The sequence below is a fragment of the Pungitius pungitius genome, chromosome 18, assembly GCF_949316345.1.
Source record: "Pungitius pungitius chromosome 18, fPunPun2.1, whole genome shotgun sequence".
Classification (NCBI taxonomy): Eukaryota; Metazoa; Chordata; class Actinopteri; order Perciformes; family Gasterosteidae; genus Pungitius; species Pungitius pungitius.
The window spans coordinates 9,174,470-9,198,883 of NC_084917.1; the positions used below are offsets into that span (position 1 = coordinate 9,174,470).

Sequence of the window (24,414 nt, forward strand, 5' to 3'; positions counted from 1 at the left end):
AGCTTAAAGCTCAGCCAAAGGCACTGCTCCAAGCTGCACGCTCAATATAAATCAGTCTAATGATTTTCCCCAGAATCCCAGACTCTGTATGCTTGTCAACTTGTTTCTGTTGGTCTCTCCGGGCTTCAAAGTCTGTATTTCACCTTGTGTCTAGGAAGGAAAGGCCCCCTTTTCTGGGAATTTCAGAAAAACAAATAAAATAGCAATGTATTTGGAGGTGCAGGAGGTATATTTGAAAATACATTAACTAACATTTGCAAAGCCCAAAAACTACTTGTAATAAAGCAGCAATGAGACGGCCGCCGAAACCAGTTTCCTTCAGGCATCAAAAACACTTTTAACTGCTTTGGCCAGATTCATTGCTCTTGTGAGCAAAGCATGAACTGCATCTGCGTTCTCACAATCTGATTTGGCTGCAGAAAATACAGATACAATTAACCACACTGCATTTTTTTACTTTTTTACTTTACTTTGGTAAAAAATGAAGGTTGAGGTAGAGGCTTGGTGTGGGGGGCACCTCACGCCACTGGTCCCATTTGTTTTTACAGCTATAGTTATCCCACCTTTTGTATGATTAGTTGTTGTATTATGGTCTTTTTTTTTAAGGACATTCATTTCAGTAATTACAGTGGCCAACTATTTTGAGTGCCAGGAGGGAGAAAGCAGAAAAATCACTTTAAAAAGAATTAGTCTGCTCGCACAGATAACACCAGGCCAACTGCACAAACACAGACACCTCTCATTTTTTCAGCTAAAGCGAGGCATTGATTCCAGTAGAATCGCTACAGTTTCTGTGCACGCCGCTTGCCTTTTGACCAAAGTCATCAAGGAGCTCCCCTCTGTGAAATATGACACATATCGCACAAACACGTGTCAGTCAGGCTTCTGACAGGTGACTGACACGTGTCTATGGTCGGAGTCACGGCCCTGTTAGGAGCTAATGACGGTCAGGGCGTGTGCTAGATGGCGCAAAGAGGCAACTGTTTGGCGGCTGCCAAAGAGGTTAGTGTTTTACGCTTGTTCTCTAAACCTTCTTTTATTATTTATCTTGTATATTTGTGCATATATAACCATTCTGGGGGTGGTGCAATGTCTTACAGTACTTAGCTTCAGTAAGTAAAACAACATTTTATTCCTCATGGTGGCAGTTTCTTAACCGGGCTCCTGATACATGACAACCGCACATTCGTCATTTCTTTGCCTCAAGTCCACATTAAAATTTGCATGCCTTGGAGTTTGTGTTGTAGCTGTCAAGTCTGTGGGCTCCAACTAATCAAAGAAAATCCTTATGAGAAACATGCAGGATAAACAAGTGATTAGAAGGCCAAGCTTGTGACTGTGAGAGAGAGAGAGAGAGAGAGAGAGCGACCAACACACCAGCGCAGCTTATTCTGCCAGGACGGCTTCACTACCTAATCCCACCCTGTTTATCAAGCCCTCCGGCCCCACATGTATCATCTTCAACTCAGATTGCAGAAGTTGGAGTTCACAGTGATGCGGAAGTTGGAGTCAAAGGGTAGCCTGGAGATGTTAACAACAGTTGGATAAGTTGGATTTGCCACAGCAAATACAAAAAATAAAAACATCCCTCACGACAGTCTCCTCTCGTTGGGAGTCCCAGTAGATTTCGGTTTCATCTTGGCGAGCGCTTTTCATTTGGGCTTCAACAACATTGTGAAGAGAATTCTCAACCTCCACCCAAGGTTTTTAGATGTTAACTTTGATGTGCAATCGTGTAAGCTGCACAGTGCATTCAGAACAAAATGGATGCAATGGTGTTCAGGTCAAATTAGGTTTGTTTTCTACAAACAATAGTACAAATGTACAATCGTACGTTCACACAAACAAGTTTGATACAATTGTGTTCCCATCTGCTAATGGTCGTCTCCTGGAAACAACCATTCGGCATTTGTGGTTGGGCTTCTTTTTGAATCAATACCGACAATATTTTCGAGAATATGCTCTTCTCATAGACATATTTTCATCAAATCATTCCAAAATAATCTGTTATTTTTACATCAAACGGTAGTATCTTTACTCACATTGAAACGCATAAGAGGAACAGATAGACTTCCCTAAAGTACATATCACACGTTTTCAATACTTACTTACTGTAATCCTATCACTGGCCCAGATATGGGGCACAGCTCTCTTGGGTGTACCCAGTTCCAGCTCCCTTCAATCCCTCGGCTGCCCTTATAAAGGGGCCTGCAAGACTTTCACAAGTTCAAAGCAACCAGAGAGAAAACCCAAAGCGACCTCTCACCCTGTCGATAGTAATAGTCTCAAAGGCATGTGTCAGTCGGAATGGTAAGTCGCTTTCTTGCAGCCCCTTTTCAACCTGTGGGATCACACAATTCCCTTGGGCACATGTAGCCATTCCCAAAGTCAGAGGGGTAGAGCAGAATAATTTGAAGACAGGCAGCATGGAAGTGGGATCGTAATACATTGTCGGGTTCCAGTGTCCAATAAATTCATCAGTTTCAAGTGAAGAAAAGCGATCATCGTAAATCATTATGTTAGAAAATACAAGGAGTCCAATGACTTGCTCCAGGCAACTGATTATTGATTTGTGGTGGATACAATAGAGCGCAATATCTAAATAGTGACCGATCTCTTTAGGCCTTATATGTGACTAACTACTTATTACTGAGTAGATTGACCAAAGTCTGTGTTTTCCAGAGTACAAATGGATGCGGACCAATTCAACAAAGCAAGGAGGGAGGGAAGAGAGACCGAGACAGAGTGCCAGTTAAAATACAAGGAAAAGTACAGATAGGAACCGAAATAGAAAAGACATACCTGTCTCGCATGACCTTTAAGAAAAAGCGAATTTACAGAGGAGTGAGGTTGAGATAAGGCTAATACACTGAGGAGAACGTCTTTATTCCAACCTTTTCTCCTGCTGATATTTCACCAAACAATGGCCGGCAACACACAGCGGAAGCCCACAGCCTGTGGTCCTGAACTCTGTTAAAGATTGGACTCGGCACAGCATTGGAAAGCACAGCCCTTCTGTCTTCATACCCCTGAGCACTGCAAATCTCAAAATAACCACAGCACACTCTTGCAACTCTGACAAAGTATGAAGCACCTTCGCACTCTCAGATATTAGACACTCATTTGCATTCATAAGCAACCCCAACCCCCAGGGGGGAAATCTGTGAATATGTTGGATTGTTTAGTCAAAATTACAATACAGCTGGGGCAGTTAATCTTTTGAAAAGCCTGTTAATTTGTTCAGGAGGAAATGGTGTTTTCATTTGCATGTTGAATAAGGAGAAGCTGCAAAACCCTTTTCCGACCTGTTACACCACTCTCTTCGTGGCTAATGAGGCAGGGAATTGCTGATTGCACAGGGAGCTGTTAGCATGACGAACACACCGTGACTTTACACTGGGCTCGGGGCAGGTCCGATGCAATGTACGTGTGCATGTTTGTATCTGGATGGGCACATGTGATTGTATTCATAAATATTTATGAATGTGTTTTTCCAGAGGCAAGGGTTAAAAGCCTGCAATTAGACAAAATAATTTCTTATTAGTTTGGATTAGATGTAATGCTATCAATTACACTATAAGACAACAAAATAGAAAATAATGGAAAAGGACATATTTTGAATGGTATTTTAAATTTGTTGCGTGAGGAACTTTGTATTGCAACGTAAAAATAGTAGGTCGGTGTGGTGGGAAGCTATTTTCATAATTGTGTACACTGCTGGAAGGTTTATGATAAATGAGAGATTATTTTGTTTCTTTACAGTTGATGGAAGCTTGTGAAAATCACAGCAGAAATGACACATGCCAAAGATCAATTTTTCTAAAAGCATAATGCCAAGATTCCAAGTTGAAATGACACATTTACTGAATATTTTGGCATGAATCTTTGTCCTGCCAGAGGGCTACATAACATTCACAATTTACGGCCAGTGATTCGTCAGTGGAGCTTTAAATGGAAGTGTTTTCCCTCCATTTTTTGCAGCAACTGGATTTCTTAACAAAGGGGCGTGTAAAAACATATGTTACTAACTGAAAGACTAAATATGCTTTACTAGATCCAAACAATTTGTTTAGCTTCACACGAGTAAAAAATACTGCTTTGCCTCCAGACCGCTTGTCACCTTTCTGCACAGGATTTTCCCACTGAGATAACTGACTGACATCTACTGGTATATCTATCGGAAGCCAAAGTATTCGAGTAGTAGAAATCCTGTCTAGCAGGAACTTTTGAGTCCAATTTCAATTTCTATATCGGTCTTTCCGTAGACAGATTTTGTCAGCGTGATGGCTTTGCAGCTCTATAGAAAAACCTAAGAACTTTACAGGTGTGTAGCTGAGATCAAAGTGAAGGTTTAGTTAGTCTTTGTATTAAAAAAAAACACACAGAAGAACAAACAAAGTTTGTCCGGAGAGATTCTCTGTATTATTTTGTCCATGTTGGAGGAGAGAGGAGGAGATGGATCCGGGGGGAGAGAAGATAACTGGGAGGAGGAAACAGTAACTCCGGAGAACCATTAATAGTTAACGAGGCCTTTGCCACGAGGAGGAACTCGCAAGAGCTACTTGTAACGTAAACTGTCTGTAAACACACACCCACACCAGTAAATCAAAGTAAACTGGGCGGCAGTATGCAAACACACTCAGACACACAAGTCAGAACGTCTGTCTTGAACACAGATTCACACAATCCACCCCCCCTCCCTGCCTGTGATCACAATGTGCATTCACACCGCCTTCACGGGAATATTAAGTGCTTTAAGGGTATTATTAGGTAACATTTTTTTCTTCTTTTCTATTATCAGGAAATTGAGGAGCACCACAGTTTTAACCCAGTAGCATAAAAGCAAGGCGCAGCAACGTGGAGGCGAGATTAATCATCAGCAGCCGGGTGTTCAAATACTCTCTAGTAAGCTGGCAGTCAAGTGCTGTAAAGTAGCTTGTGATTTTCCATCACTTTGAGGTTTAATCTTTCCGTTGCTAATGAGGTAATTTCGGTTGAATTCAAAGTCTCATCCCAACGGGAAACATAAAAAAGACAAACTTCCCGAACGATCGGGGTGCAACACTGGTGCAAAATGCCACTGCGAGAAAAATACCGCCTTTAAAGTTCCCATTTACACACATGCTGACAACTGTGATAAACACACACTGCAAGCGCTAATACTTCATGGGAGTTCATCATCACTTGCGCAAGAGGAAAAGCAATGAGGCTTTTTGGCAGATTTCCTGCTCGCCCAGGGTTGACAAATTGCCAGGGCCCTCTGTCACAGCGCCACTTTGAGGCTGCTAACTGCTTCATCTGCCATGATTTAGATCTTTGGCGTTGAAGTAGCTCGTTGAATGCATATTCCTTACTCCCTCATTTGCATTCCACAACAACGAGTCACTTTGAATGGTAATTTGTGTGAGACAAAGCTCAATGAATCAATAACTACCTTGTTGTTATGTGGAAACACCTCAGATACAAATTTTCCGCAGACAGGCAATTTTGAAGGTGAGTACATTAAAACAATCTTCATAAAGCACGCAGAAGGGGTATAATTACGATGTTATCCAGTCAAAACAAAGTCCCCTGTCAAAGATGAAGCTGGGAAGGCTTTAAGCACCATAATATATATGTAATGTTTCTCAGAAAGGACTTGGAAAGTTACAAAGAAAAACCCATCCATCATTTTAGCCATTGCAATATATATAATTAATATATATATATATATATATATATATATATATATATATATATATATATATATATATATATATATATATATATATATATATATATATATATATATATATATATATATATATATATAATGTAGCAGTCAGTAAATTTCTTCTAAATGGAAGCCCGGCTACACGTGATATTTAGGGTTGTATTCAGATAAAAGATTATAATTTAGTGAAAGCTAGATAATGGAAATGATACAAAATAAAAACATTTATTATAAAGGTTGATACCGAGACCTTGACTGTAAACGAAATCAAATGGATCAAAAATTAATGAAATCTCTTAACTGTTTTCGGCTTTTGAGCTTTTTACTTAAATTGAACAATGTCAAACGGCTTGTGCTTCAACTTTCATGTGGCGACCTCCCTCTTTCTCATAGAAAGAAAATGTTCTATCACAAAAACGCCTGCCATCTGAAATGCACATTTATTCTGCAAAAAAGATGCAGGAAAGAAATATCTGAATGTTGTCCGTCCGTGTGCGAGGGAATGGATTGTGTTGCTCACCACTCTCTTGTTAACGCTTCTTTCTGTTTATGATAGTATGTTTTTTGTAATGAGTTGACAAATGACCTAAATAAACAGGATTAATGACGTGAGTGATCCTGGGCAGTTGACTAGCGGTGTCCATGGCAACGTTGTCTGTGAACTGGTGTCGGGTGCGGCAAATCAAAGGATTATCACGCACACATTTAAAAATCTGTAATGCCAGAGATTAGTTCCTGATTTTGCCAACCGCAGATTATTTTGATTAAACAAGCCGTAAAAGTAATTCTTCCAAACAACAACAACAACGTAGTGTAGTAAATACATGGCAGTACTGTAACTGCGTTGCCTGTAATTTAATTTCAGTGTATAACTCAGGGAGACAATGGGGAAGAATGTCCTCCTGTACCCATACAGGAATGTCAATTTAAACATGGATTGTCGAATTTAAGGTTCAGGAGTTTTATCTTTATGCTCAATGACGTCTGGTTAAATGAACTAGGAGATATTCGGCAGCACGGCAGAGTGAACGTCTCCCGGGAGGAGGCTGACTCACCTGAGGGTGAATATTGGCACCGTAGAAAGCGTGGACAGAGCCAGGAAAGCAGAGAGCGTCTCTCTCTGCCGGATGGGTTTGGAGGGCGCCATCACCACAAAGTTAGTGTCCAGCTTCAGCTCCGACAGCGGCTGGAACAGCCGGACGCTGCCGATGCGCTGCATGGGCGTGTGCCCCGCCGAGTAGCCCATCGGCCTCGGCTGGTCCGAGTGAGCGGCGCTTCCCTTCCTCGAGTCCTCCGAGCTGCAGTCTCCGCTGTCCGTGGTCTGCACCATGTAGTAGAGCTCCACGGGGGAGCCCTGGGCCTGCTCGGACACCCTCTGCCTCCCCGGCCTGACGGTGGGCAGGCTGAACCAGCTGGCCAGGGGCTCCAGCTCGGCGACGCATATCCCCAGCTCACCTTTTAGCCGGCACGTCCCGCGCACTTCCTGAGTCTCGTGGAAGGCGAACATCCGGACGCAGGGCAGCTTGTGGATGGCGCTGTAGTCGTCCCAGTCCCTCCCGGCGATGTAGAACAGCACCTGGACCTTTGGCCAGCTGGGGTGAATCCGCTCGCTGATAATGTAGGTGTGGACCTTCCAGTTGAACGTGAACAGGGGCGACGACGAGGCTGAGGTCGGTGCCGATGATGTCGTGAAAGGGGGGGTGTTAAATGGCCCCGGCGCGGTCTGCAGCAGCTCCAGGGGGACTGGCTGCTGGACAGACAGCGGCCCGTAACTGGCATTGATGAATGGCATCTGCCGGGCCTGGTGGATGAAGAAGGACTCGGTGCGGGCCTGCAGGCTGGAGTTCCTCATTAAGTCCTGGTTTGCCTCCTGTAGGAAGAACGCCGACTCTGCATTGATGATCCGGTAGCTGACGGGCAGATAGATGGGTGCGGGTCCGTACCTCTGCAGGCCCTCCAAGATCACCTTGCTGTCAACCACTGAAACGGAAAGACAAAATAATTCAGTTTCAACAACTGAGGTAAAAACACCAGAGGTAATCCACTTCTGGTCATGCATCATGGTACTTATTGCCGCACGATGAAGATTCATTGTCTAAACCCTATCAACAAACCCGAGCCAGGCGTGAAATCAAAGAGCAGAATGAGACGAAATTGGAGGAAATAACTCACAACCGCATTTAACATAACATTTGCATGAATTGCCTGGAACCCGAGGCAATCGTACGTACAGTCACTTCCGTGAATGTTAAATGGTTTGTTGGAGACATTTCCATATGATATCTGCTTATTTAAAATAATATGATAGGCCCAACTCAAAACACTTGTCTTTCTGAGTCACTGGCTTATCAGTCTTGTCCGTGTTCCCTCCAGCTTTCGATCATTTACAAAGTGATAATCTGTATTCCTCTCTCCCTCAATTTTCAGTCTTATGACCCCTGTTTTCTTCCTTCATCACTCGTTCTTCCTGCCAATCGACTTTTACGCCTCAATACTGCAATAACTTTGCGTCACCTGCCATGTCAGACCCAATTCCATGTTCTGCACTCTTCTAATCAGTTTTTGCAGTGCATCACAATGGAAAAGTGACATAACAACAAACATTGATCGTTTGCCGTTAAAATGCACCTAAAAGTAGAAGCTAATTCCTGCTGTGAAACATTCAAACTGATTGTGGAGAGACTGAGGCAGATCTCGGAAAATAATATTGCTTTCTCTTTGTGAAGTCCAATTTGCATTTCAACACTGCAGTGTTGCAAATTATGCATCATTTCCTGCAACTATAAACTGTTACTGGAACAAAAAGTATTAAGGCATTTACTAGATAACGTATTTGATCAAATATTTCCTAATCCAATTTAGTTTGTAAATCCAGTTGGTTCTAAGTTCACAAATTTCTACTCCACTAATCTGTTAGTATTAAGACACTGTTAAATTGACATTGATCCAGTTAGAAATTTGGCTTTTTCCAGTGAAAACAATAAGATGTGTATGATTTATACCCCTTATTATAAGGCGAATCAGAAGTCCAAATTTCCATTTCTAACTTCCTATTGTTTTTAGAACACCAATGTGCACCTGCTCCTTTCACCTGGCTCACCCTTTAACTGCACGCCTCCACTCCCCGACTGATGAGACGTGTTTCACAGTTTGTTTACCTCTGTGCTGTCACAGACGTGGCGTGGCAGGGACGTGTGAAGACCCATGGCAGCACAGGAATGACTTTTCTTTATTTGCCTTTTATCCTGAGTGTGACTGTAAACCGGGCTAAACGGTTGCCTAACAAATCGACGGGCGCGTTAATATCTGATCCTTTTTTGATCCCTTATGACTTAGCCATAAGCAGCTGGTCCTAAGCTGAGTCCATTAGATTCTCAAATAAATACAAAATTCTTTTTAAAACTGCAATCTGCAGCAGGGAAAATGTGTTGTCTGCAGAAATGATACATCACATTCACACAGTGGAACCTAATTACACAGCTCTTTTCCATAGTGTATAACCACGTTAGAGTGAACAGTCAAACGCTGATATGGGGTGAAATAATACAAATGAATCATTAATATAAATCAACTTCACCATTCTGTTAGCATTTCCTTCTTTGTTTGTTTTTGTGCTGCTAACCTTTCTCTACTCCACTGCATCCCTGATGGGGAGGAATAAAGACAGATGTAAAGACACCCACTGAGGCCCGTCACGGTGAATATCTGCTGCTGGGGCCTAGATTTGACTGAGAAAAACATGTTTATTTTCTAAAATGACAAGATGGCGAGCAATGTCAAGAAGGGAACACTTGCTTAGTTGGTACTGGATCATGCTCACGCCACAAGTCAGAGGATTTCCTGGCTCTCTTTTTAACTGGAAGATTTGACAACCTGTACTAGTTTCCACTTAAAAATGACGTTGCGATATTATAACTACTAGTCATTACAACTGAATAAATGTTGTAATTTGCTACTCTGGGTTTAGAATATGTCCCTTTCCTTGACGCCAATAGGACGCCTGGAATAGAGAAGCAAAGCCGGGTTGATTTGCGGCTCCGAGTTGCCCTTGGATTTCATGTCTTCAGCTACTGTACTTGTAAATCATGTCTGCTGGACTGTTTCTGCAAATGAAAAAGGGGATGATTTGTGCTGATAACTTAACCCCTGTGGTAAATCCTGTCTGCAGAGGATTTCTTGGGCAATGCCAGCCCGCCAGGGCGCGGGCCGAGGAGTCTGAAGGCATATAACGCATGCGGCTGAACCGGACTGGCCTCATCATCACACAGATGCTCGGATCAGGACTTGATGTATTGATGTTGTATTCATGTAGCGTGAGCCGGGAGGGCAACGAGAGCATGGGACTCCAAATTAAAATGAATTTAAAGTATTTTCCAGTGAATCCCTACAATATGCAGCAACCAACTTCTAAAATAGGCTCTGGAAATGGTATTAAAGCATTCACGTCCCCGAGACAGCCGTGTGTGGCTCGGGTTCAAAGCGCTTCTTATAATCACCTGTTCTTGTCCCTGAAGTAAAACTTCACCCAAGAAAATATCATCTCTTCATCTCGCCTCCCTCCTCTTCTCCTCATCTTATCCACCACATGTGAATATTGCAACTGGTCCCCGATCAAACATATTAAGTTGGCCTGACTTCAGTAATACATTCATCAAACATATTTTCTCTCATGAAATGTGTAGGGGAGAGGTGTCCGAGGTAAGTGGTGGGAAAGCGAAGAGCAGCGGGGGATGGAGCCGGGATGTGGGCGGTAAGAGCGATAGATGTGGATTGACATCTCGTAAGTGTTCAGAAAAAGTCAAAAGATTACCGCACAGCAGGAAATTAAGAAGATGAACCACATGCGCCCTCCATTGTAATGAAGATTTAGTTGAAAATTAGACTCCTTTTCTTCTCGCAGAGCCATCTGGAACACGGCACTGTTCACACTCGCCTGCTTTGAGAAACACCTGTAAGCTGCTTTCTAACCAACTGATGCACATCTTTTCTCATTCTCATTTCTCACTGCTTCAAAAAATAACAACATCCACAAGTGGTCAATAGCAAGGCTGGTGAGGGAAATCTCAATCTATTTTAATTGAATTTGTACAGTTCTGTTTCGGTCTGTGACATTCTAAAAAGTAAAGTCTGGCATTTAAATTGTTCAGAAGTCCGATGCAAAGACCAAAACCAAAATTACTGACAAGCAAATATTGCTTGAACTTGTTCCGCTGACTTCCAAAATACATCAAACACTTTTGCAATGGCAACATTTTCCTTTCTTACGTTGGCCCTATTTTTTCAGCCACAATAATCTCCTAAATTAGATTAATCCGCACTCAAAGTACCCCACCAGAAATGGACTATTTATACTAACATGCTATTCAATGATGGCGACATTGGTAAACATTATATAGCATTTAGCTCAAAGCCCTAAGGTGCCCAGGCCAACGATAGCCACCAGCAATCCACAATCATTTGGGATTTGTATTTTATGGGGCATTTGATTTATTGGAAAGAAAAAGGAGCTCTTTAAATAAATGTGTTTTTCATTCATTCATTCAGAGATGAAGGCACATCTTGTTTTCTCCTCTAATACTGACATTTATTAAAGCAATAAGGTACGAGAGGCTGTACTTTGGGTGCAATAATGTAACAGTTCGAGGGTGTAGTTGGGTCCGACGCGCAGCATTGCCTCAAAACGATCATTTTTTAGGATTTCCGTGTTTTTTCCGGCGATCGCCACCGAGCTAAACGCTAAAATGTCAACTAACAGTCGCGCAAAATCTAACCTGTTAATTTGAGTAACGTTTGGCTCAATGTGAACAGCTACTGTACATTATCGTTCAATAATGTACCCCTCGTGACTCACTCTCAACCAATCAGAACGCTGGATTTCATCTACCAGTGTTATAAAAAGCTTTGTGAAGTCCCAGATAATCGAAAGTCCATAAGCAAGAACATCAAGACGGGATCTTAATGTGACGTTTTGTTTTGTTAAACATTTGCTCTATTTGTGAGCTTGCTTTGTAGAGGGACCACTGTGGAGACCCTGACGTCACCATCGACGGACCTACTGTCGGACAGAACAATGCAATGTAATGGGTATTTAGGCCACTTGGAGGGACGGATATAAATGACAACTGCTGCTCTGATGGATGAAATGCCCGTGGTCAAGAAGTCAAGAAGTTTAAAACCCTTATCAGAGACCCTTTCTGATGTAGTCTAGTGTGCTCACAAAGGGGACCGGAGGCTGAACGTCTCCAAACCCGCCTGAGCAGCACGGCGATTAGCTGAGCTATGGAGAGCCCTCCAAACCCGACAACGGCTTTTAATAAATTGAATCAAACATTTTAGTATAATAATACTCTCCCACGCAAAAGCCAGAACAAGTCATTAATTGACATCCTTTCTGTAAGGATATGTATATGAACCCAGTAGAAGAATGAACGTTATGCATAATATTTATTAGGCTCATCCATTTACAATCTTAAAAGCACACTCTGGGCCCTCTTAAATTCAGCGCAGGCTACTAGATATAAAACCGTCTTCAGTGGCTGACAATGTAATCCCCTGGTTAGTGAAATGTCCTGGGTGATAGCTCAACACAAACAAAGCACAGAGCAACACTAATCCTTCTAAGTGCCCATCACATGCACCCTGACACTGCAGGAGAACCAGGGCAGAGCAGAGAGCCCACTCCCAGCAGGGGGTTAATCTGATCACATAAAAGCAAAGCACACCTCATCTTTCATCACTAGGCAACACATTTATGCAGCAATCGATTGGTGGAATCATATTTTCCCCTTTCAGAGAAATGAGGGAAATGAAGTATTGTGACCCAACTAAGATGGATGGGGCAGGGTTTTCATACCTTTCAGATAACAGCCGTACGCCTAAGCTTTGTGTTCCTTCAAAACTTGAGTTGTTTTCATCTCTGACAAATTGCATGGCTTCTTTACTTTCAAGAATGGCTTTTAGGTCATTTCTGTCGATAAATTCCCGCAGAGTGCAAAAAAGTAATTTACAGTATGCCGTTTGCCGTCTTTCATTTTCCCGATCACCTGGCTCTCCTCACACCTTACAAGCTCACAATCGCGTAAATAAAGATATAGTTTAGCAATGCCACATTCCTTTGGGGACAGTTAAAGACGTTCCTCTCCTACACTTAGGAACTTAAGATCTCATAAGTAACATCGCTTGACAATAAAGGCGGATTCATCACAAAGGCCTCTATTGTTATTAGAAATGTGTTTTTTTAACATATCCTCCACTGTGTGTTCGGTGTAATGGGTAAACAACTAATGAATGCTCTCATTATAAACCCATTTTAATGGAAATATAGTTGATCAAATCAACATTTCTGTAATCTAAAACTAATTAGAAAATAAAAGCGAACTGAAATAATTTATGGAGACACCATTGGTCATTATTTGATCAGGTTTTCTAGCAGTAATGGATCTATACTAGTTGACCATTTCTGCAGTCACGGACGGCAGATTTAAAAACTGCACATTTTTCCGTGCTCTTTGAAATTAAAGTGGAAATCACCGAAACTCTGCATCTCTTTTCAAGGGCCGAGTAAAATCATCCTCCTTTTCTCTGCGGAAACAGAGTAATTACAAATTACATGGTCCAAACAATGCTGAAAACGAATTGTTTGTAAAGTGTCATTTCTTAAACAGCAGTGATTCACCACCAGCCGCCTCAATTGTATCCAAACGGTAACCGCTGCAAAGAATGACATTTAAAATCCCTCCTCTGCTCGCTTGGAAAATAATAGATTTTAACATTCCATGAATCTTAAAAACAAATGGAAATGAAAAAGATAACGCTCCCGTTTGGGCATTAGTTATGCCTAGCTGGGGAAAACTTCCCACGGCTTGCAAACATTTCTTTGTCTGCATGAAGAACATTTCGCCCCCCCCCGCTCTGTGAGGCGTCACATCTGCCTGCCGGGGTTACAGAGCAAAAGCAACACACTGCACTTCGCCAGTTGTGCAGAGAGGAAAACGACCTCCAAGCGTTCTGCCTTGAAGACGCATCGGGGACACAAATGTGCTTCTATGACACTTCAATTCTCTCCGTGGCCAAATGGGTCCAGTGTCTCGTACTCTGTGAGGAGTCAGGAAGGGAGGAGGTGACGGCGAGGCGGGGGGGGGGGGGGGGGGAGGAGTCACTGAGGACTCGGTGGTTGTGTGGAGGAGGTGGACTTGGGGGGGGGGGGGGACTAGAGCTCTTAAAGGAATGAGACCAAATGCGCTGAGCACAGCAGAGCAGCAGTTAGCCTCCTCGTGAGGGCACCCGCAGGGGCAATCGAAGGCTCCAGATTAAACCTGCGGGCTCTGCTCCCGTCATTCAAGACCACAGATTGACCCGTGAGCGACTGAACGTGACAAGCTCCCCCCTCGCTCTGAAAGTCAGTCAAACAAAAGTAGAGACAGTGACGGATGATGCGGCGGCGTAGAGGGAGGGAGACCTGCGTCAAACAAAAGACACCCCGGCAAATGTATTCAAAGGGAATCCATTTCAGGTATACTGTGTTTTTTTTTGTACAAATATATGAAATCAGATGCTGTTAAATGGGTTAGAACAATGCAGTGAGTTGGGGGAGGAGCAGGGTGAGTAATGTTCTGGCCTTTCCAGGTTACATCGTGGGAAAGGCAATGGGCCTTGGACGTCGGGAACCGCAGCTGCTCCAGGAACTGGAATAACGCAGAGCACCATATTAATTATGATCAGAAAAGGGGAAGAGCAGGAATTCAGTGTAATCACTTACTGTTTTGAAGTGAAAATGCACGAATGGAGAAGTAATGGCACTGTTTAGTTTCAAAGTCTCTCAATGTCATATTTTTTCATTTTCAAAACAATAATTTATTTCATTTATTATCAGTTTGATTACTTACTGTGCTTCATTTGCTGTGTTTTAAAGCGTTTGGCTAAATATTACCCAGAACATTACACAAATGGTTACTACCAATACTTCACTACCCAATTCAAAAGTGTTAAATTAACAAAATAATTCTTCCCAAACTGATAAATCCTTGTATGGGAGCATTGGTGTGTTGTGGATAAATGATTTCCCAAAGTGTGACCGAAGACGTACCAGCCCGGCAATCAAATAAAGGCTTGAGGGCAATTTAAAAAAAAAAAAAAGTGATTGTTGGTGAGTTGTGCCTGATCAATATGCCTCGCTAGATGCTACTTTGACATTAGGGCTCCGGCGTTTTGTTTCTGTCAAAGTCAAAGATGATAGCCGAACACTCGACACAAAAAGAACTGAAACCCAAATTTGTTTTATCCTATAGACAGGTAGAATAGAAGAGAATGACAGCACATTATTGCATTTCTTCTATAAAGCAACCATTTCTTTTCTTGTTCGCATATCACGCTGACAGAAGGACAACTCTGCCGGGCACGACATAATAACAGGTTGGAGAAATTGTACGGAAAAAGGGCCGTCAAGGTAAGTGACTACTTCTTCAGTCAGAGACACGCTCTTGACTTTAAATTTCCTCCAAGATAACAGTGTTCAACTGGTTGTGAGAGGTTGAAAATAAATAATCTCTGACTGCACATGGCCATGTACTGGAGAACAGGGATGTAAAAGAATAATATTTCACAACACATTCATGGTAAAAGTATTCTAGGATGTAGCGATGCGCTCTGGGGACGCCAGTAATTGCACAACATTGCTTCTTAATTTTGAAAGCTCTTGGATCTGTATGTGTTAATTTATTTTAGGCAGGTGTTCTGTGCCACAGTACAATGACTGGTCTGCGTGTGGAAGCCAGTGTGTTATGGTTTAAGTGGGTGGGACTGCGAATCCAATGATCAGACCACGCGGTGCAAACCGACGACGCAGAGAGGAGACGCCTGCGTTTGAATATGTGCCACGATGTGCAAGCTCGCGCTTTAAAATGTTTATGAATGCGGGATCTGTGCTGTTATTTATGTGTGTCCAAGTGTGTGTGTGTGTGTGTGTGTGTGTGTGTGTGTGTGTGTGTGTGTGTGTGTGTGTGTGTGTGTGTGTGTGTGTGTGTGTGTGTGTGTGTGTGTGTGTGTGTGTGTGTGTGTGTGTGTGTGTGTGTGTAAGCGAGTGTCAGGAATTCCTCAGAGACTACCGCCGCGCAGCCTCGGGCAAACCCCATTAATGGGAAAGCAGATGTTTGATGCAGCTCGCGCCCCACTGGTCAAAGTGCAGATGATCAAATGTTAAGCCTCAAAAGTTCTAACTGAGGTGTATCTGCGAGTCTGGCCCAAATGCCTGCGTCTGGACTGCAGATCTGTGGCACTTGGCTCTCCTCTGACAGCAGTGAGGTGGTAAACAGCACGGAAGAGAGGAGTCTGGTCTCCGTGGCCCTGGAGGACGTCCACGGCACGCTCCAGCAGGAGCAGAGGGAGGGAACAGACCGCCATTCCGCTGCTGCTCAGAAGTGTTGAAATGAGATGAAGTCGGAGGCCTCTCCCTGCAGCTTGCAGCGCTCGCGGCGTGCATTTCTTCATGCGTAGCCTCCCCCATAAGTGCCACGGAGAAGTTTTTGTCTTTGAGCGAGCATTAGTGGTTGAGGGAATAGTCTGTCATTTTCACTCGATTCTCAGACCTAGTTTTATTTGCCATATTTTGTGACTAACAGAAGCTCTGAGAGGTTTAGTTAGATAATTACGGCGGATTGCCTTGTGTTTTTGCTGAAGAAAATATTTTTACAGGTGGTCTTAGAATAAGGTTACCCATCAGAGAAAAGTAAAGTAAATCTAGAATAAAAGTCTGTTATTTCATTTTTTTTTTCTCTTAGTCCCTACTTCACACGAGGTGATAACAGGTTGTGCAAATCCCACAGCGGGAAATGAAGGTTGGAGAATCTTTGGGCAGAGGGACCCTCTTGAGTTGAGTTTCAGGGTGAGAAGTCTGATGACAAGGCAGCTTACCTTGGTCAGCATTGCTTTGTGGAGAAAGAACACGGACCCTGTAGTTTAGCAGTAGTGTGTGAGTGTGTATTATGATCTCAATCTATGCCTCCAGAAAAAGGGTTCCCTGATGGTTAAGTCTTGAAACTCCTCTTAAATCATACTTGAATCAAAGAAATGACTAACGTAGTTTAAATCCCCGGCACTTAAACTTAAGATTTTTTGCTGTGTCAAAAAAAAAAGCCTTAAACTCCCTAAAGACGGCTGAGAGCTCGCTGCCAAGTACAATTCTTCAATAAGTCTTATCACGACACATTACATCAGCAGAGGGACCTTTAACACCATTCACTTTTCTCGTGAGAGGTTCTCAACAAAAGATGAGCCAGTTGCATTGTTAAATGATTTCAAAGCCAAATTGATCTAATTGTAACGGAGGGTGTACCATGAAGCAAGGATACACATTCACACGACACAGGAAATTCTATCAACAACAGACCGCTTTGTTCGGCAGATACTGTTATGTTTTTGTACTTGAGATATAAAAGTAGAAACTGAAGCGTTGCTATTTTCTTTTAATTGAGGGGTAGTTTTTATGGAGATTCTTTCAATCGGAAAGTCGTGCATATGTGTTGATTTCGAATTGTTATAAAAACTCTGTTGTAGGCGCAAGATGTACTACAATCAGCTATTTTTTAAATTTATGCTTTGTGTTTGAGTAAAGGAACACAAAAGCACAGCCGTATCCACAAGTACAACCACCCGTAGAACCACTGACATGACATGTTATTTATGGCATCTTCATCTTTTTCTTTCATAGTTTCAATAAATCATTTCAAATCTTACTGCATCTCCTAAAGGATTTGGATCTAGATATATGATTTCATTTAAAAGCCATACGTTTTGTAGTAAGCTTGTGATCATGAAACTGAAGCCTGATTTGGTGACTAATTTGGATAACGTATCGAAGTTTCGGTTTCAGCTAATTCACTTTCATCTATGTTGTATTTGCTGTCATAAATACACCTCATTTCTATTTCTATTTAGTCTCTGCCTCCCTCACTATGATACACACCTTCATGACATATTACAACATGGAGCCACAAAGAAATATGGGTCAAAATCTCGCAGTTCCGTATGTAGTATTTTTGTTGTGCAGATCACTTACGGTGACCTCGGTTGTCAATTGTAATATCAACCCGGTTTTCAGAGGGGAAAGAGGTCGGCCTATTGTTAAAATGCTGCCTGTATAGCAGTAAGTACAAATGCAAATGGTTCAGTGAGAAGAGTAGCACACGGCTATAATGACAAGCAGATCACCAAGAGATCCCTTGAATTTCTCTCATGTCCATTTAGAGCATTTGTGCTCACACGCATTGGTATTCATATCACATGTCAGGGTGTCCAGAGCAGCAGAGAAGGCTTTCAGAGAATAGCACTCAGTTGATGAGAGCAGATCAATATCTAAGCCACCTATTAACATCTCTGACCAACCTGGGAAGTCCAAATGATTCCGCATTCAAAGTTAATGACCTTTCCTAAACACCAGCACAAGAGAACTCGCTTGTTTATGTTAGTCTGCATCGATCTGACACGAATGTGTGCCCCGAACAAATCCATTGTATTCACCCGGGCCCTGTAAAAAACAAAGACTCTCCCCGACTCTGATCACGGCTCCCAGAGCAAAATATAAACCACAGCGGAAGGCCATCCAGGCAACAAGGGGGTCCACTGAGGAAATAAACAAAGCAGGTTCTATTGTTTTCCACCGGTACCTGCAGGCGCTTTACGAGCAATGTCTTCATTCAAGGATCACGTCCAACGGCCAGTTGGGTTTTAACAACCCAGCTGAGAGGTTCACCAGCGCCATTTTGGGCATCATGCCTGCCAACTGCCTGGCAGCTCGGCATCGCTCCCCTGGCTACCAGCGGTTGTTTTTATATTCTCACTTCAGCAGCAAGAGCCATCAAAGATAAAAGCACAGTTGCTCTTTGTCACACAGAGACAACAGTCATGCAATTTTAACCGCTGGAAGTACAGATACAAAAATAGTCCCTGAGCCAAACTTCAAATTCAGCGACAGATTCAGGCAAATAAAAACGCAGAAGTCAGGCCAGTTAATGTACCTCTTAATGAGACATGATAAAATACAATATTTAAGCGATGTACGCTTTAACCACTAAGAACTGCAATGAAAACTCACTGAGCTGTAATTATTCTGAAGGATTATTTTATAATGTGGATCAATTTGTGGAATAGCGCTGTGACCAAGAACTACTTTAATTTTCAATTAATCTCATTTAGTCATTTATTTTCTTCTATTTGGTGATTTATCATTTACAGCAATGTCCCGATCTATTAAGTCTATAAAATGCTAAATGGACTCTACTTGTACAGCGCTTTTCTAGTCTTCCGACCACTCGAAGCGCTTCAACACCTCATGTCTTCATTCAACCATTCATACACTGATAACAGCAGCTACCATACACCGTGCCATCTGCCCTTCAGCAACTAACATTCACACACCGTAGTCGCAGTCGCAGTTGAGATGTCGACATGCGGGTTAGCCGGGCCTGGGATCTTCTGATTGGAGGACGACTGTCTCACACATCTGAGACACTAAAACCAAACCATTGTTTGGCATTTTATTGGTAAATGACTGAAATGAATAATGCATTTTTAAAAATCTGAAAGGTTATATTTTCTGTCAATTGTGACTAATTGACAATTATCAGCTGAACGATATTCATGTAATTAAATTGTCATCCGGCAGATGAAAAGCAGGGCTAAAATAATAAAATAAATAAATAAATAAACAATGCAAGATGTCTTTACACGGATACTTTGACTCTGCTTGAACGGCTTCAAACTGTGAATACATTGCGTTCCATCCATCACTGTATATTAGGGTCTGTCACTCGGTTTCCAAATTCCCATACGGCTGGTATACGTTGCTGGGCAATCTCACCAGGACACTCATTCTCAGCTCTGCATCAGCGTGTTCTCATTCCCCACCCACACAAATGCTACGCACTGTTGTCTGAAGTGGGCTCCGCTCAGGTTCGTGTGTGTGTGTGTGTGTAGCTGCATGTATGTTATGCATCCATATGTTAGTGCATGTCCCACATTTTTAGCTTCTGTATAACTGAGTGTAGATGAATATCTCAGAACATGATAAGAATGAACGCTACAACATGTGTGTGTGTGTGTGCGCGTGTGTGTGTGTGTGTATTGGTGTTCCAGATCCTTGCTCAGCCGCCTGTAGAGATCAGTGAAGCATGGAGGGGACTGCCTGTTTCTACGAGTACACACTGCTGTCGAGCTGACAGTACACACTGTTCAGTGGCTCTGGTATGAAAAAGAATATTCGGCACCTTAAGGGTGGTCTTTTTGGAAGGACACTCACACAAACACACAGTCCCAGCGGTTTTAGTGTCTCTCTTGATCTAACTGGTGAGATGAAAATCAATAGGGGACATCTCCAGGGTTTCACTTTCTACTGACGCTGACTCAAGTGACATCACCTGAGGCAATTTACCAGATTTTACGTGTGCTGGAGCAACAAAAGGTTGAAAGTTGAAACATGCAAGATCTTACCAGGAATTTTGTTTAAATTAACTAACATTAACGAACCGCAGTAGAGGGGAAATACTTTCTCTTATTTGTTTGGAGCTTTTTTGGAGTAATCAACCATCAAACATGCTTTTTACATACACCGTGAAAAGTAAAATCAAAAGTTCCCCTTTAACTTGCATGCATTCATTTATCTTCTGATAAATGATTTCTCTAAATAGTTGGCAGTGGCTTTCTATTCCAAAAATCCTGTATGAACTGTCACTATAATTTAAATTTATCCATTATCTAAATTGTCCATTGAGTTAGTCAATGGAAAATAATGAATGATCAAATCTTTTTTAGTACTTAGGAGCACGTCTTTTTGAAATAATCTTTTTTTAGAACATTTAATATTCTTATAGGTGTCACGCTAAAAAATATAAATACCATATTTGATAAATGTTTAAAGCCACTATGCAACAGAGAGAGCCGTAGCTTTCTCATCACTAGCAGAGGCTTAATGAATATATAACCGGTGATCAGATTATGCCCATTCAAGACTTCGCTGTAATTGATTATGGCAGTACACCAGCAGCTAAAAGCCAATGACAGTGCATGAGTCACACACCAACACACATTTCATCTGCCTTTCAGTTGCAATGCACTGACAGAGCTAATATACGGAGGAACTTTTGACTCATAAATAATACATGGGCAACACCATTACGGATATTTTGTCTTAAAATATATGAAATAGGGCAGACGGATAGGTTTATGGCATTTAAAGCTTGGCATGATAGTGAGCAGCCTTGTTCTTTTAAACAAATGTATAAATCTTCACACCCTGCTGGCTTTACAGCTGACACATAATTAAACCCATTTCAATGCGTTTCATTGAAAGCAGTCATTTTGACTCATCCTGAAATGAAGTTCATTTTGGGAGTTCATGCAGAGAAAATCTGGGGAATTCTTTATCAAAGTAACTTTTTCTTAATTTATCCATCCTGCGAGCTGTCTTCCTTTTACTCCCTTCCAATGAATTAAATGTATCAGCTTTTTTAAACCTCGCCTCATCCATCTTTTTCCACCTCCTCCAGATTCTTCATCTGCTTCTCTTCGTCTTCCCTCTCTAACTCAGCCCACAGCGAAACCCCGGCTCCCCCCCGGGCCCCCGTCAGCACTACATCACCAAGACTTTCACAGCCATGACACCCTGTCACTCACACACACACACACACAAACGCACACCAAACATACATGTGCTGCAGTGTTCATTTCGTTGACAAAAACTATGACATAAAATATTCGTTGACAACCTTTTTTTCCATGACTGAGACGAGAAGAAAACGTATCTTAAAAAATAAAAACTATGACTTTCGTTAACAAGACGAGACGAAAATGTTGGTGGTGACGAAGTGACAATACTTTTTTTAATCCGCGTGCACCTAACTGACACGGGCAACATACGGCCCCCGTACGGCGGTTATTAACGTGTCCACGAACCAACAATGTGGCTATTAAATGTGACTAAAACTAGACTAAAAGGTAATTAGTTTTCGCCGACTAAAACTAAGAAGGATTAAAATGACTAAATGTGACTAAAACTAACATGCATTTTTGTCTAAAAGACTAAGACTAAATCAAAAATAGCTGCCAAAATGAACACTGATGTGCTGCATGTTGCATGGAAAGACGCAGAGTCCACGGGAGAAAACCAAAAAAAAACCACGGCCGTTTTCACAGGAACACTTTGCATACATTCACCCCCCCAAAGAGAGACAGACGGAGGCAAACGCACACAACACACAACCGTGACTGTGTATGGTAACCTGAGAGGAGGTGTAGGTCAGTTGGGTCGGTTTTGCTCACTACACCCGATCTACAACTGTCAATATTTACAGCCCAGCCAGAGGAGAAGCTTCCCGCCGCCAAAAGCAGCCTTTTCCCTGCACCTGCTGCCTGCCTAATTAGACACATTTGTCTTTCATTTAGCCGTGCTTGAAGTGCGGGAAAGGCATCAAAGGCATGCAGGCAGCATCCTTCATTTTCGGTTTCACTCGGGGGGGCTTTGCCAAAAAAAGAATAAAACTGTTTTGTTTTCTTCCTTAGTTTGTTTGCCATTTTTTTCATATCTGAAGATGTTAAGAAAAGTTGGTTACATGGGTTCTCAAGCTGTTGCCTCTCTTTTTTCAGCAGTCAACTGTTAAGCCTTGGATGTCACTCACTGTGATGATTTACCTTTGACAAGATTGTTTTAAGCTCAATTGATGGCTAGCCTTTTACTCAAGGCAAGCAGAGTTCTTGGGCGTGTCTTTAGCTGCTAAAGGTCACCGCCTGGTGGATGAGATTGTTCGCGGTTTTGTGCTCGGCAGCTTTAAATCTCGCAGAGGGTTTCATTTAAATTTGTATGGTTTGTATCAGTGTTAAAAACACACTTAATGTTCAGGTTGTGGAACCAAACAATGACTTCAAAGTGAATAAAAATAGATATACTACAAATTGATATTGAGGGCGACTACTGAAAACGGTCAGTATTGATAATGGAGATTGTACACAGTTGGAATTCAATGAACTAAAGCATGCTGAATCACTGGTATTCTGCTTTTACAATCACATTAAATATTATTATTATATTATATTATTAATAATATTTTTTAAATTGATCCATATCAAAGTGTGCTTGAAAAAGACTCAAAACCCAAATTGCGAGGCACGGGGGAAAAAAGCCTCCCCTGAGTGAATGTCAAGTGACAGTGTTGCCGTTTTTACATTCATGAAGAACTTTGCGTGGGATGAAATGTTCCTTAAATTGGATTCTGCACAACAGTACAGATCGGGCAGAGCAACCTCTACAGTTCGGCTTTCATACGGTTGTAACTTGACAAACTTGAGTGAAACTTGCTTCATTTTCTCTCTCATCCCTTAGCGGTGCCAAAACACTGATTATCTGCAGATGCTGCTCTTAGGTTTCCGACTGTGAGCCCGGCACCGCTTCCCCCTGTGTGAACCAGATAGAATCAGACATGCTTGGAAACATCGCGTCAGCCCGCAGCGCCGCGGTCGGCAGCCCTTCGCTTGTTTACGTCTCGGGACCATCTGCCTGAGGTTGCCACCATGGTCAAGTCAGGTGTGGAATTACTGTTAAAATCATCTGACGTGAACTCGGCTTCTGCTGTGCAATAGTCAGGCAGAGATTGCGGGGGCCGCAGTCTCTTCCTCCATTTCTCTTATCTGTGTTATTTCTCAACATCCAACACTCAACCCTCTAGAGCCCGTGTTTTTCCTTTTTCATTTGGAAATTTCAAAGATTTCAATAGAGGGGAGAGCTTTGGCCGCTAGCAGCAGCCTCATTAGATGCTCGAGGTGGGATCTTTCCGTTAGGAGCAGTTTCCTGTCAAAATGACCTCTCTGAAAAATTAAGGGGAAGGAAAACACGGGATTTAAAGGATATTCCTCATTATTCATGTTAAATGTGTCCATTATGAGCAATTAGCAACGGCTACGTAATTGCTGTGAGCCATTAAAACTGTGAAATTGCGTGTTCTGATAGGGTTGGGCGCTTGGATCAGATGGGGAACATCATTTAATTGAATTGCTCCCTATTGAAGAAATTATCTGCAGGGTCTTTAGGTTATCAATCAATAAAGATGTTTAGGGAAGGGGAATTTTTATAATTAACAAATAACAAACTGCATTTTGTATTTTTTTTAATTCATGTTGATTTCTCCTCTTAACCGTTTTTTATTATTCCAATTCCACATACCCGGCTGTAAAATGTTCTGAAGTTCACAGCGGGAGATTTTTGCTTGCAAACGGATATGAACATACAAATGAAAACACACATTTTACACACTCCCGCTGCTCCAAAAAGCCCACTGATTGCGGGGGGGGGGGGGGGGGGATATATCACTGGAGAGCTGTTGCTGAAAATTAAGAGAAGGCGAGTGTAGCCGTGAAATGGATTAACAAAAACAAATGATGCAATCGGGTTGTAAAGAATTTCCCCCTGCTGTAATCGGGGTAATTTTGTGTTTCTCTGGGTTTTTAAACATGCGGAGGGTTTGCTTCACCTTGGTTATCTATCCATTGGTGTAAGTAAAATACGCTCACACGGTGATAAAGACAGAAGCGGCGTGGCTCAGCAACCAGGCAAAAATAACTGCATCTCCATGGACGGCAGATAGGATGCAGTCCCTGCAGCTACGGTAACCTGACCGCTTCCCATCCTGAGATCACCGCTCCAAGTCGATAGCACAATCGGC

At 42.3% G+C, this 24,414-nt stretch overlaps 1 protein-coding gene across 1 annotated transcript in view; it reads right to left on the reverse strand.

The window, feature by feature from the left end:
* si:dkey-112m2.1 (transmembrane protein 132C) overlaps positions 1-24,414 on the reverse strand; it is a 103,960-nt gene that overhangs the window by 62,259 nt on the left and 17,287 nt on the right. The window contains exon 3 of the mRNA XM_037485027.2: positions 6,769-7,693. Within this exon, the coding sequence (XP_037340924.2) occupies positions 6,769-7,693 (925 nt within the window). The remainder of the gene's footprint in view (positions 1-6,768; positions 7,694-24,414) is intronic.